General features: G+C 30.6%; 1 protein-coding gene and 3 non-coding genes across 4 annotated transcripts; 3 read left to right on the top strand and 1 right to left on the bottom strand.

The window, feature by feature from the left end:
- Positions 1 to 1,180: 1,180 nt before the first annotated feature.
- On the top strand, positions 1,181 to 1,342 carry LOC118041815 (small nucleolar RNA snoR134). Its single transcript, XR_004686381.1, has one exon. It is a non-coding gene; the product is annotated as a small nucleolar RNA snoR134 (small nucleolar RNA).
- A 310-nt stretch (positions 1,343 to 1,652) lies between these two features.
- On the top strand, positions 1,653 to 1,770 carry LOC118041824 (small nucleolar RNA Z278). Its single transcript, XR_004686383.1, has one exon. It is a non-coding gene; the product is annotated as a small nucleolar RNA Z278 (small nucleolar RNA).
- Positions 1,771 to 2,424: 654 nt separating this feature from the next.
- Positions 2,425 to 2,521, top strand: LOC118041790 (small nucleolar RNA snoR97). Its single transcript, XR_004686375.1, has one exon. It is a non-coding gene; the product is annotated as a small nucleolar RNA snoR97 (small nucleolar RNA).
- A 10,288-nt stretch (positions 2,522 to 12,809) lies between these two features.
- Positions 12,810 to 13,411, bottom strand: LOC118044982 (heavy metal-associated isoprenylated plant protein 28-like). Its single transcript, XM_035053487.2, has 2 exons — positions 13,338 to 13,411; positions 12,810 to 13,165 (listed from the first exon to the last, which is right to left on the bottom strand). The coding sequence occupies exons 1-2, from the start codon at positions 13,402 to 13,404 to the stop codon at positions 12,810 to 12,812; spliced, it is 423 nt and encodes a 140-aa protein (XP_034909378.1). The 5' UTR covers positions 13,405 to 13,411.
- Between the last annotated feature and the right edge of the window lie 1,158 nt (positions 13,412 to 14,569).

Genomic DNA, 14,569 nt, shown 5'->3' with positions numbered 1-14,569 from the left:
ATCAACACAGGCTTATAAATATGATTTTAATCAAACTACTTGGCGTGACCTTATAAATCAACCAACATAGTAACAAAATCAACAATTCGTCTGTTTTTAGTAATCAACCAACAAAGCAATAGAATCAACACAACAACAGGCTACAAAATCAACACAACAACAACAACAACATAATCAACACGGCAACAGCAACAGAATCAACACAAGTTTATAGTAATAGATATTGAAATTACATTTATAAAATAGCAAAATAAATTGCAAAATTACATGTAAGATTCTGAAATTACATATACAAGACAACTCTAATCCTAAACTGCAAACAATTGTAAGAACACAAATTTTGATTAAAAATAATCATAATCCTAAACTGCTAAATCCCTTCTATTGAAACAAAGGAAAAAAAATTTCGCTTTAATCACCCAAATAACTCTAAATTCTAATTTAAACCTAAACCAAAATTCATCACCCAACAAAACTTATTAAAAATAACAATAAGCTTAACTGTATGAATTAATTAGAAAGGAGAAAAAAAAAATTAAAACTCACTGGTTTTGAGAGGTTGAGGAAATCAGGAAACGTTAGTCTGATGGAAAAAGCGAGTCACCGACTGTGTTGATCCAGTGGAGACTGAGGAAGAAACGTATAAACAATAAGCTTAACTGTATTAAAAATAACAATAACCTTAACCGAATTAATTAATTAGAAACATCGATATGATGGAAACACAAACTATTTTGGTCCAGTTGAGATTGAGGAAACGTCGATGGTCGATCTGGGTTTATGTTTTCTTAGTCTAAGGAGAGTGGAGAGGGAGAGGTGAGAGGTGACGGGTTGCGAGTGCTATGGTACGGGGGCGGCCTTAGCGGAGACCGGAGATGGCGGGGGGGAGGGGGCGGGACGGCGGGTGGCTCTGAGTAGTGAGAGGAGAGATTGTTTGAAAATTGAAATTGAAATGTTTAGGGTTAGCGGAGAGTAAACTGGAGAGAAGAGAGGGGCGCGGCCTGACAACGTTTTCTATTTATACCAGCCTAGGGACCCTTTTTTTGAGCCGGTTCGGTCCGGTCCGGTTAACCCGGTTTCTGCACTACAAAACCAAAAACCGAACTGATCCAGGGTTTTTTATACATAATCTAATCGGTTTAATCAGTTTTATTTTTTGGTTCGGTTTTTTCAATTAATTTTGTATCGGTTTACTCGGTTTATCAGTTTTTTTGAACACCCCTAATTTCACTGAAGTAGAAAGCCCTAATGCTCGTGCTAAAACACCTGTCGTTCAGTGTTGCAGTTTAGCCTTTTGTACCTTTTTCCACGGCTTATCTGTGTCAAATCAAGGACTACATCTTTGATTTCTTAAAATTTCTCTTATTTTCATCTGGGTAGGTGTTTTTTTTTGTTGCCTCTGTATACCTCTAGCTTGTTTTTTGAGAACTATGGTGAAAATTAAGCTAGTCACTGAGGCAAAAATTGAGTCTTTTTGGTGGTGTTCACGTAGGGGCTTATGCCCTTTGTGTCAGTGGTTTTGCCTCTAAAAAATCTTTCCGAATTCATCAAGTTTTGATTGTTTTATGTTATTGAATTTGTTGGCGATTATTACATTGGATTTATCGCTCTCCTGAGAGAAATCAACGAAGTTTTGATTGTAATGTAAGATTGCCTACAATGATATAATCCAATTTGTTTAAGGTGTAGTGGAGCCATGTCCCTGTTTATCAGGGAGAAGCTACTTGGTGGAAGCTACATTACGATGATATTAATGGATTTAACTGAGGTAATTTGATTTTGAAATTTATGTATTGTTTGATACGCTGTAAAAAATGGATTGGAGGATGAAGATGTTTGGGGTATCTTTATATTATAAAAATCATTTCTCCACTTTTCTAGTGGAGAAATTTTTGTTTATTAAAAGGAGTAGAATAAACTTGTTCAGTATTGGTTTTTTATTAATATAAAAATTAAAATAAAATTATTTATTATTATAGTTTTAAAATTAGAATAGTAGTGGATTCGGGGCAATGTCTGGATCATGGATTGTGTTGATTACTAACCCAAGTTGATATAAAAAAAAAAAATCAAAATAATCTTATTTTAACCTAAAAATATTAAAGGTTTTTTATCCATATATGTTTTATCTTTGATTAACTTAAATTTTTAATTAGATTAAGTTGGATCAATTTTTTTATTTTTTTTTAATATGGATTGATGTAGCCGTAGGTTATCTACTTCTTGTTTAGTGGTAATTAAATATAAAATAAAACAAATTATTTAATCCAAAACATACCAAAGATAAAACAAGACAATCAAAACTATCCAATACACCGAAACTAGCTTGGCGTTTTCTATAGCTCATTAATCATGGAAAAAATAAATAAATTGAATTTCTTTTATCTCTGTTGTTCAAATTGAGTCTTAACTACACTCTTTACACCTTGTCAGTGGGATTAGGGTCTGAAAAACTCTGTTGTCATCAGCTTCATCTCCTTCATGACCCACCGGATCGGAGTTAAATAATAGCACTACATTAATTTCTCAAAATGTTTATGTTCTGCTGTTTTCTATACCCATTTTCCTCCCTTTTCTTTTATCATGGTTTTTCTTGTGCCTGTCGTAAAATTTTCCTTTGTTACTTTTTTTTTTTTTTTTTTTGTTCTCGTAAAAGAATGTTTTGCAGTTAATGAGAATGATTTCGGTTAAACAAAAGTTGGGAAGGTGAATGAAGTCGCAATATATAGAAATTGAAGTCCCAAGTACCATTCAGCAATTAATGGAAATTCTAATTAATACATACATTAGAAATCCAAGTCCTTCGAAAATTATTGCTCAGTACCATTCATCAAGAATCAAAGGTGAAATTATTAGCCTTCATTCTATGATCTCTATATTGAAGGTGTTAGCATTTCCCAAGTGCCAAAATTGAATTTTTCGATCATTGTACTCGTGAAAAGCAAGGTAAAATATCTTGATAAATAAAACCAACGTTACAGCTGATGCCATCAAGAAGATGACGAGAAGATAGTTTATAACACGAGCTAAATGAGAATCAATCTTCTTCAATATCAGACTCTTTTAAAGTCTGCTGTGAAGTGTTTATTTTCAGTATTTTATAAAGTACCTGCGTAATTGCTGTATGCTTGCCTTGGACGTCAATAATGTGAAGGCTGTACCACTGAAAAAAATCGCGTCTGCAAGCAATGACCATTGCCTGGATGGAGCTAGCACTGCAACACATCCTGTGATGAATGCGGCGACCATTGCCTGGATGGCATATATGATTAAAGTAGATGTCCAATAAGAGAAGTATTCTTTTAAATCCTCTTCCACTTGACCTCTTTTTCCAAGCTGTGCCCAATAAAGGTGCATGTAGAGAGCAGAAGTTGAGAGAACCATTGCTATTGCATCTGATATAACAAAGAATGCAAAAGAAGCATTTTTAGTAACTGGAGTGCCTTTTTCGTTATTGTAACCGCCAGGCATGGTGAAAGCAGCTGCAAATGTTACTGTTGCTACGAGTGCCGCTACAACTATATGAGCCTCGATTCCTCTCTCAGTAATAGAGTGGTCCTCTTCTTTCATCATAGGTATGGGCCGTTGAAGCGGTCCACTCCGTACATCTTTCAATGATTCCAAAATCTTTTTCTGCAACAAGTTTCGGCTGTGAAATTAAACGAATCTTTCTTTTCCATTATCATCTGTAGACTCTCAAACTTTGTTTGTTATCATAACCAGCGAGTTTGAAATCAAGTAATTTTGTTTCTTTTAGCTCGCAGCAATATATGTATGATTTAAAAGTGTCTGGTTTGGAAAAGAATCAAATTAATGTTTTTTGGTGTTTTAATATTTTTGATGCTTAAAAATAAAGGATTATTTTAATGTATTTTTAAATATAAAATATTTTATACTACAATATTCAACACACCCTAAAACAAACAAACAAATAAAGAAACCAACATCAGTTTAGGGGACGACGCAAATAGTGTTAATCAATTAAAAATAAGTGTTGAAGTTGAAGGTATGATTTTGTTACATTGCCAAAAGGATTTGTATTCTATTTTTATTTTATTTTTAAAAAAGGAGACAAACCAAGTGAACTTATGTTTGATTGATGTGCTATCTAAGACACGTTGAAAAGTCAAATCGAGGGAATTAATTACCTTTTCTTCAGGAAAATTTCCTACCAAGATGTCATCAACGCTGAGGTTTTGCTTGTTAAGGCCACACATCTTCTTGTACGCATGTCTACAATCACTACTCAAAAACTTCTGGGAGTAACTGCCGAAGGCAGCAAATAGATGAAACGGTGTGTTTCCATCGTTATCCTTCTCGTATATAAGTATGTCAAATTTAGGAATCAATCGAGGGAAATACATAGCTGTAAGTGCTCCTTTTAGAGTTATGGCAGCATAGTGAAGGGCATTCCAACCTCTGCTATCCACTAGTTCACAACAAGCTGGACAAGTCTTCATAATCTCTTCCATTGCTGGCAGATTGCCTCGAGCGACCGCCAAGTGAAGGGCTGTTCTCTTCTCTGAATCAACAATGTAGGCTGCGGACACATCATGTTCTAGTAGTACTTTTACTGTTGGCCCACCATGAGACGAATTAGGGAAAAAGGCAGCGTAGTGAAGTGGGGACCACCCCTCATCTTCGGTTCTTCCCGTCAAACTCGGGTCTCTTTTCAATATCTTTCTTGCTGTCTCTGCAATTAACCATAAAAAAAATATATAGTAGGTAATATATGAATAATATTATGGTTAATGCGTAATCTACGCTACTAATTTAGTAGCGTCTTAGATGTGTGAAGCATGTTTTTTTAAATTTTAATTTTTTTTAAAGTTTGAAATTAAATTATATTTAATGTTTTTAAATCATTTTAACATCTATATATTATTTTAATTATTTTTTTGAAAATCACTTTTCAAACTTCATTGTGTTTGTTTGCTATTAAAAAGTTTGTCAATGAAAAATATTTTCCAATAAAAAAAAAATTGATTTAATTTTCAAGAAAGGTTTTCCTTTTAAAAATCATTCCTACTGCAATACCAAACACAAAAATGAATTCATCTAAATAACTTAATTGTTTTTTATTTGAAATCAAGTCATTTTATTGATTTTGTTAAGTTTTTCATCTATGATAACAGATTTGCATATCAATCGCATGTAACTGCTTTATAAAAACATATTATTCAATAAAAAAAAACAAAAAGCAGTACAAATGAATGAAAAAAATACAATTAATTAAAATTTAAATAATTTGAGAATTAAATAGCAAAAGATAATGGATATCTACAATATTTTATCCTAAATATTTTGCAGAAAGAGATCCTAGAATCCCTTGATGATGTTGGCAAGGGACCATTTGGCCGCGAGCGCTTTGTTTTGAGAAGAGAGAAGGAGGAAAACAAAGAGGAAGAGGATGCTTTAAGTAAAGTAAGAGAGTCTTATCTAGTAGTTGTGGCGTTGATAGCAACAGTAACATTTACAGCACCATTTACCCTACCTGGCAGTTACAAGAGTGACGAAGGCACTGCAATTTTAAGCTAAAAAAAGGCTATTTTTATAGTTTTTGTCATATTAGATGCAATGTCAATGATGCTTTCTATTTCTGTTGTCTCTAATTATCCATTTTTTTACGGCATTGATTCAAGATTTGAAAATGAATAAGGGTGAAGAAATGAATTTGAAAACCACTCTAAGATTATTTACGATTGCAACGTTGTTGACCATGATTGGCATGGGGATAATGATTATCGCATTCATCATAAGCACATAGACAATTCTAAAACTTTCATGGGAGCTTGTTATCAGCAGTAGTTGTCTCATTGGTTTGATCTTCTTTTTCCTTGTGTATTTAGTCTTAGGTTCATTTACAAGGATTTATGATATTTGATTTACTAGTGAAGCAATCAATTCTAAATCATGTGTTTGCTTGCCGAATCAGTTGTTAATTTTTTATATTTTATTTTGTAATTGATGCGCATCACAAGTAAAGTAGTAAAAAATACTGACACGTGTTTATTTATTTTTTTTTTCTTACTCATGACTAAAATTTAGTGACACAACTACTAGAAGGGTAGCTGGATAGATAAATTTATTTTCCAAGTACAATTTGCTTTGATGGTTTGTTTATTAATCAAGTTTGTACTTGTAAAGTATTTGTTTTTGTGTTTAAAAATTATTTTAGAATTTAAAAAAAAATTTAAATTATTTTTTTATAATTTTAAATTGTTTTAATATATTAATATTAAAAATAAATTCTTAAAAATAAAAATAAAAAAATTATCATAATATATTTTTTAAATAAAAAAATATTTTAAAAAACACTTTACCACTATTGTAAGAAAACTACTATGAAAAGTGGGATATGCCGAGTTTCATTCTCATGCTGTGATTAAGATTATAGTAGCAGTGAAAGTTTAAAGTGATTAATTTAAAAGTAAATAAAAATAATTTTTTTTTATTTATTTTATTTATTTTTCATATTAATATATCAAAACTATCTAAAAGTATTAAAAAAATTAAATAATTATTTAAAAAAAAAAAAAAAAAACGATTCAGACCTCGTCCCCAAAAACATCCTTCATTAACTGTTTTGTGCCCGCTAGTTAGCTTGTTCCATGAAGTGCATGAATGGTTGGAAGAATCTTAGCGACCTGACAAACCAGACTGCTCTTGAGATATAAAGATGGGGGAGTGGTTCGAGATAAGAAAAAAAACCAAGAAGCTTTGAATATGTGGACTTAGAGTGTGATAGCATAAAAGTTTTGAAATGAAAACTAAAATGATGATGTTTGTATTAAAAAAAATTAAAAATATTTGAATTAATAAATCACATAAAGAATGGTTAATCTAATTAAAGGCTAAAACAGTGGGGTTTTTTTTTGTAAAAAATAAAAAAATAAATGCAAGTGTAAATATTTAACCGTATTCAAAAACACTCATCTGAATCCCTTTCTGATCCACTTATGCTGGCATAATATGAGGCAGCCATTACCCCCACCACTTCAAGAATTTGATAAGAAAATGAATTTTATATTTGAATTCTAAATTCATGGTTTTATTCTCTCAAAAATAAATATATATTAAATATCTTCTTAAAATGTTTATAAGATGTTTAAATAAATTAGAAAACCCTATATATATATAAAGAATTTAGAATTCAAAAGCATTAAAAAATTAATATAAAAACTAAAATAAAATAATAAATAAAAAACAATAAAATTAGCCTAAACAGCAACTCTTAGACTTAATTTTGAAAGACCTACTAGTCCAATAAAAGATCGAAAAAAAAAATATTTGAATTTCTTATTAAACTTTGATCTTAACCAAAAGTCAAATCTCTTGTTATCTTCATTTAAAGTCACTACTTTAATATAGCATGACTATACATTATTTTAAACTTGATCCTATCTCAATACTAGTTTATAAAAGCATATATTAAGTTATTCAAATAATCTATTTATGACAAATTGCTATGTAGATGATCAAAATCTTTAATTTCCACAAACATAACTGTATAAGTTACGTAATATATAAGTATCTGAATCAATAATTAAAATCAGATTAATTGAATGAAATTTTGGTATTTAAAATTTAAACTTGTTAAGTTTTGAGTTGCATATCAATAATGTTTTGGGTTTGAATGCAAGTATGGATAATACCAAAACCCGTGAATACCTGTTCAATTTGGAAGCTTATTTACAAAAAATATGATGCGGCCGCGGCCTACATTGCTGAAACAGAGAAGAAGAGAACAGCTCTTCACATTGCTGCCATTCGAGGACGTGTGAAGGCAATGAAAGAGATTGTTTCTGGATGTCCAGCTTGTTGTGAACTAGTTGATAACAGAGGTTGGAATGCCCTTCACTATGCTGTGGCACATAAAAGAATCTATGTGTTCGAGGAATGTCTGAAGATTCCAGAGCTTGCAACACTTGGAACGAAGAAGGATGAGAAAGGAAACACGCCCTTCCATCTAATTGCTGCTTTAGCGCACGAACAGAAGCAATGGAGACATTGTTATGGTGAAGAAGAGAGATATGGTCTTAATAAGCGAAAGCTAAGTGTCATCGACATTTATGAAGGAGATTTTGCCGAGTGACAGGTAATCATTCCTCTATGAATTAACTGTTGTGATAATTAATGCATCCATGAAACCCCCACACACACAATATATATATACTAGGTTTACCCGCCAAGCCCAGAACACGTATTATGAAAGTATGAAAGTCTGATAATTAAATAGAAAGAAAATTAACTTTAACAAACTAAACTAAATAAAAAAATAACTCATCAAATCAGGTTAACTCATCAAACCCGAGATCCATATTATGAAAATCTGATAACTAAATAAAAAAAACATTAACATTAACAAACTAAATCAAATAAAAAAAATTCATTAAAAAGAAAAAAAAACAATTATATAATATAATACAATATAATAATAATAATTATAATAAGTAAATATATTAGTAAAATGCATGACATGCCCGCGCGATGTCACGGGCTTGTGGCATGCTTGTGAATTATCGTGGATTTGTGAAAAAAATCATATAAAAAAAATTATTACCATTCACAATATTTTAAAGGAAAAAACTATAAAGTTATATTCTCAACCAGCTCAATATTAAAAAAACAAAATCGACAAAACAATTATGAAAAAAAACACAAAAAAGAAGATGACAACTTTGGAAGGAAAAAAAAGCGAAAAAAAAACATGTGAGGAAAGTTAAAGCTAAATTTTCAACCAGCTCAATATTAAAATCATTTAAGAAAACACTGTAGTAATCTATAGTGTTTTATGAGGAAATCTACAGTTGTAATTCTTAACTAGCTCAATATCAAAAACAATAAAAACAACAAAGACAATTTAAAACAAAAAAAACAAAAAAAACAAAAACCATGTAAGGAAAACATTGTTGTAATCCACAATGTTTTTTTTTTTTTTTTGGAAAAAAACTATAAAGCTAAGTTTTCAATCAGCTTAATATAAAAAAAAAAACTAACAAATACTATTTTCAAAAAAAAAAAAAAAGAAGTCAATTTTGGGTAAAAGAAATGAAAAAAAAAAACATGTAAAAAAAAGGAAACAAAAGTGAAAAAAAAAAACACGTGGGAAAGGTACAATGTTTTAAAGAAAAAAAAAAACTAAATTTTCAACCAGCTCAATAATAAAAAAATAAAATCAACAAAAATAATTATGAAAAAAACAAAAAAAAAATATGTAAAAAATGACAATTTTGGAAAAAAGAAAAACAAATAAAAAAAAAACATGTGGGGAAAGCTAAAGCTAGATTATCAACCAGCTCAATATTGAAAAAATAAATTCGATAAATATAATTTTTTAAAAAAATATATGGGGAAACACTGCAGCAAAACAAAAACAATGTAGGGGAAATACTGTAGTAATTCATATTGTTTTTTTTTTTAAAAAAAAAAAACTACAAAACTAAATTCTCAACCAACTTAATATAAAAAAAAAAATCAACAAAGATCATTTTGAAAAAAAAAAAGAATAAATAAATCATAAAAAGAAAAAAAAAAACAATGTATAAGAATATTATAGCAATCCACAATGTTTTAAAGAAAAAAAACTACATGGTTAAATTTTCAACCAGCTCAATATTTAAAAAAATTAGCAAAAAAAATTCAGTAAAATCCCATAAAAACTCAGAAAGAGCAAAACAGGTTTTGCCAGTTTTTGTTTTTATTAAAAAAAATCATACCAAACCAAAACTAGTTGGCTTGAACTGATTTCTATTTCAGTTCAATCGTAATTTTAAAAAATATTTATTTATTTTTTAACCAAAAAACCTAACCAATCAAAAAATAATTAGACCTAATTAGAATCTCTTATAAAAATTTGATCTCAACCAAGTGTAAACTTGTTATCTTTGTTTAAAGCCACTATTCTAATATAGCATGACCACACATCATTTTAAACTTAGTCCTATTTCAGTACTAGTTTATAAAAACATGTGTTAAGTCATTCAAATAGTCTGTATATGACAAATCCTCATATAGATTATTAAAATTTTTAGTTTCCACAAACCTGACTATATCATTTAGGTAATATATAAGTATCTGAATCAATAACTAAAATCTGATTAATTGCATTAGATTTTGATATTCAAAATTTACACTTGTCAAGTTTTGAGTCAGATATTGATAATGTTTTGGGTTTGAATTCAAGTATAGATAATACAAAAACCTAACCCATGAATACCCATTATCATTCCTTTACAAAGATTCAATGACCAAATGAAATTGTTGCATGTATGCGGCGTCGTGACGGGTCTTCCTGATAGGTTTGTCTAGGTAATTGCAAAAATAGAAAAGACAATGAATTCTTATTTTTTATCAGTGGAAAGAGGAAATAAGAGTCGTCACATAGTATTTTGGCTACTAGGAATCCTAATTGGTCTTAGAGATCGGACACAGGGATTGGTTGCGTAAAAAGAAGATATCAGCAAGGAGAAATATGCTACAGTCTAATTGTTGGTCCGTCTATGATTTTAAAAAGGTCATTCTCAGTAAGAAGATCATTATCTTATTTGGTAAAACATAATCATTCTAAAATCAATAAAAAAAACTAGTTTTTTAATATCAGGGATTCGTTTTATGTATGAGCTCGTAATCCTTAATATTGAAAGAAAACAAATTGATTTTTTTGGAATTTTTGAAATATTCGTCTAGTTCTCATGACTTTAATAAACTAGTTATGAAAGCCGAAATCCATGCTAAAACATATTTTTGAATTTTTGATGTATGAAAATACAATATGATTTTTTTTTTTTTGAAAGACTTCGTCGTATGCATGAAAACAATATATTTTTATTGTTGTTTATAATTTTTTGCGATGTTTCGATGAAAATCGAGTGTTTTAATATCGGATTTATATCTTTATGATATAAAAATACAAACCGATAATAATCAAATAGATAGAAAAATACACGGGAAAATAAAAAAACAATAAAAGGATTTTTATAATAAAAAAAATTGGATTAGGCCAAGTCGGACTTGTCCAGCCCAATGAACAGTGGAGTACCCTCACGTTAACAATGAAGAGAAAATTAATTCACTCAGTGAATAATGAAGGAAACCATCGAAGATGAAGAGGAGAACGAGGAAGAAGGAAAAGGGGCGGACATGCGGTGGCTTTGTGGCGGTGCTGTTGGTGGTTGCTGACAGGAGAGTTGCTTCTTTGGTGGTCGGTTCTTCTTCTTCTCTGCGTATTTTCCTTATGTTCTTCTCCTCTATTTTCTTCTGTTTCCTTTTGTTCTTCTTCCAGTCTCCTCTTTGTCTTTACTTTATCCTTACTTCCCACAAACAATTCCCCAGCCCTTTCTCAAACTGTCTTTCTATTTCCTTCTCTCTATACTATTCTCCCAGAACAATTTTTCTACCCCCTTTCTCTCAAATCTCCCCCTGTATTTGTAGGAGGCCAAGGGAGAGAGTCACCATACCTTGTCCAAATGCAGGGCGTGGTGAGTGCAGGACATGGTGACCGGGGTATGGGTCGTCTTTCTTTCTTATTATGGTGGCATGGGCATATGAGTATGTGTTTTGTCAGGTTTGTGCAAGCGGGGGAGGGAGAGAGAGGCGGAAAAAACATTCAAAATCCTTCTTCTTCTTTGTCTCTACGTTCATATGGAAGAAGAAGATACACAATGTCGTTTAAAACGACATTATGTAATGTTTTTTTTTTAACAGTGCATGAAATGAATTTAAGGAATAATAATAAAAAAAAAAAAGTTATGGAAACTTCTTATTTAAGAAAAATATTTGAAAAGTTTAAAGAATTTTGAAAATTAATTTTTAAAAACCATATATTTTTTCATAATATTAAGGAAATAAAAAATTGAAAACTATTAATCACAAAAATTCTTAGAATATTTATAAGGAAATATAAAAAAAAACAATATGGGTATTAAATGGGCAAAACCACACATTTGTATGCTTAAAAATAAAAATGAGAGAAGTTATATATATCCACAATAGGTTGGATCCTAGTCAAACTGGGTTAAAACCCATCTCAATCTCAATTAGATAGGAGTATTCCTGATATCTGTTGAGTGATGACGTTTTCATCCCTAATTTTTATGAGGTTCTTGGGTAACATAATATTAGTCCCCTATCTCTAATTGTTTTCCAAATTTTGTCCCCAACCTAGTTATAATTTTCAACCAACTGGTCCCAGAATTCTCAATTGGATTTGTCCATAAAAAATTTGTTTAAGAATTTTCTCATTTGAGTCCACACCTAAAGATAACTTCAAATTATATTTGAGGATGAAAGGATCAGATTGATAATTCCTAGATACTTTTTGGACCCAATTGCTTAAATATGTAGGTTAGGGACACAACTGAGAAAGGGTAATAGCGAATAAGTTGGGTGCGAATATGATAATATTATCCCCTTTCTAAAACATTCCAAGGCATCTCTTCTTTGGAGAAGATTTATTAGAGTTTATGCAGGAGTACATCCTAATCCTATCCGAATGATATTAATGTAGATCAGAGTTTTAAATTGCAATTGGTGGCGATTTAGTTTAGTAAAAAGAAAAGATCAATGGAGCTCGGTTTTCTCAGCAGACAATACCATGTCTAGGGCACAAATCAGAATAAAAAAATTTATAAGTTGCAAAATGATAAGGAAAAAAAAAAAAAGGCATTTCTTGTCTATATTTTATAGCTTCATGTGAACAAGGTTTAACAAAACATAAAGTGAAAAAAGAAATCAGTACATATAAAACAAAGTAGCATGTATCATGTATGTGTGTGTGTGTAGAGTAAGAATAATATATACTATGTTGTTCACATTATAGAACAACCATGAGGGTTTTCATCGCTGAAAACTGCTCCTGTCTGGTGGTTAAAGATGGAGGAATGCACAGGGTGATGATAATAACCATGATCGTTGATATCATATCCATGCTTGTAGTAATTGTAAGAAGAGGAAGGCTGAGGTGCATGGTAAGTAAGTGGACCGTTAACATGGTGTTGGTTGTAGTAATGGTCAGAATAGCTATGATGTTGTGGATTGTAAGGTAATTGCCAGAGCTCAGTCCTTCTTCCTGTCTTACGAACTGTCTTTAGAACCTTTCTTTGGTCAGCCCATCCTGTGACCGTCACCTTTTGCAACCCCATATCTATATCTATGTCATCTACGCCTGTGCGTGCATACATATAATAAATACAAAAGTTTAAGATATAGTCCTAGAAAATATGTCCAAAGAAAACCTTAAAAAGAGAGGAACAGAGAAAAAAATTCATGAAAAAAAAGGGATGATTAAGATGAAAATTGTCGCTTGCATAAAGTTTTTAGTGGAGGTGATTTCTTACCTTTGACTTTTTCCAGAGCATTTTTCACCTTGCTTTCGCATCCAGCACAATCCATATGCACTCTCATTTCTATGATCGACTGAGTAAAATACAACGAAAATTTTCAATACAACTGTGCCATTCTTTCCTTTCAATTGTAATATGATACGAGAAAATATTAATTAATAGAAGACTCTTACTAATTAACCTACGGTTATATAATTTCATCCACAACATCTATACACGCTTACCGCCATTGTAACTTCTGCTGCTGAAGCCTGAATTTGATTGTAGAGAAAAACGATTGAGTTGAAGTGTATGATGGTATGAATATGTAGAACAAGGTGCTATATGCTCTCTATAAATAGAACATGTAATTTGATAAAATAATGGGAATGATTGGACTTTTAACTTATTATATAATTTAATATTGGACCGACTTTCTTTTCATATAAGTACTTTGCAAATGGGACGTTGGATCTTGAAGGAAAGACCAACGATAATTAATTAATTATCTAAGAAAATTAGACTCTACCATGCTAAAGAGGACGTCGTCATAGACAAATTCATAAATCAAGGGCATGCAAATAGCTAATCATTCTCCCCTATGAGCATTGACTTTGCAGCCTGGTATTAATAAATATTGACAAAAATAGATAATTACATAATATAGAAGTGTCAAGCAAGTTTACAATTAATATGCTTAACAGAGTATGGTTAACTCATGTCACTTGACCGTTGGAACCGGTGGTGGAAAATGTAAACTTCACATGATATATAGCGATTCCATCGGATCCTGTTCTTTTTATTCTCTCATGAAGAAGTAATGTCACTGATTTTATTTTATTTTAATTCGAATTAGTGTTTTGATTGTTATAGCAATTATTAGTTAAAAAAACAATATAAATTATATCTTGAAATTTTCTCTAATTAAATTTATTTAATTTTGTGAGTGCTAACAAGAATATATTTAGTGAAAATTTAAAAGTTAATATATTTTTATTTTAATTTTCAATGTTTTTCTTAAGAAACCATAAGCGCATCCAAGTCGTAGAAAAACATTTATGAATCGGAAAAACAAAACCTAATTACAAAAAATAAAGAAATTAGCATCACAAAATAATTAGCGAAAAGATCTTCTTATATGTTGTTGAAGAATGATGATGTTGAGAAGCTGCTAGAAGAAAAAGGATGATTCTCTTCGGCTGGTTTTCTTCCATTAGCTTTTTAGTCTGTTATTTAACTTTCTGTTA

Source organism: Populus alba, chromosome 14 (assembly GCF_005239225.2).
Source record: "Populus alba chromosome 14, ASM523922v2, whole genome shotgun sequence".
NCBI classification, from domain to species: domain Eukaryota; kingdom Viridiplantae; phylum Streptophyta; class Magnoliopsida; order Malpighiales; family Salicaceae; genus Populus; species Populus alba.
This window is presented reverse-complemented; position numbering and strand designations above follow the sequence as displayed.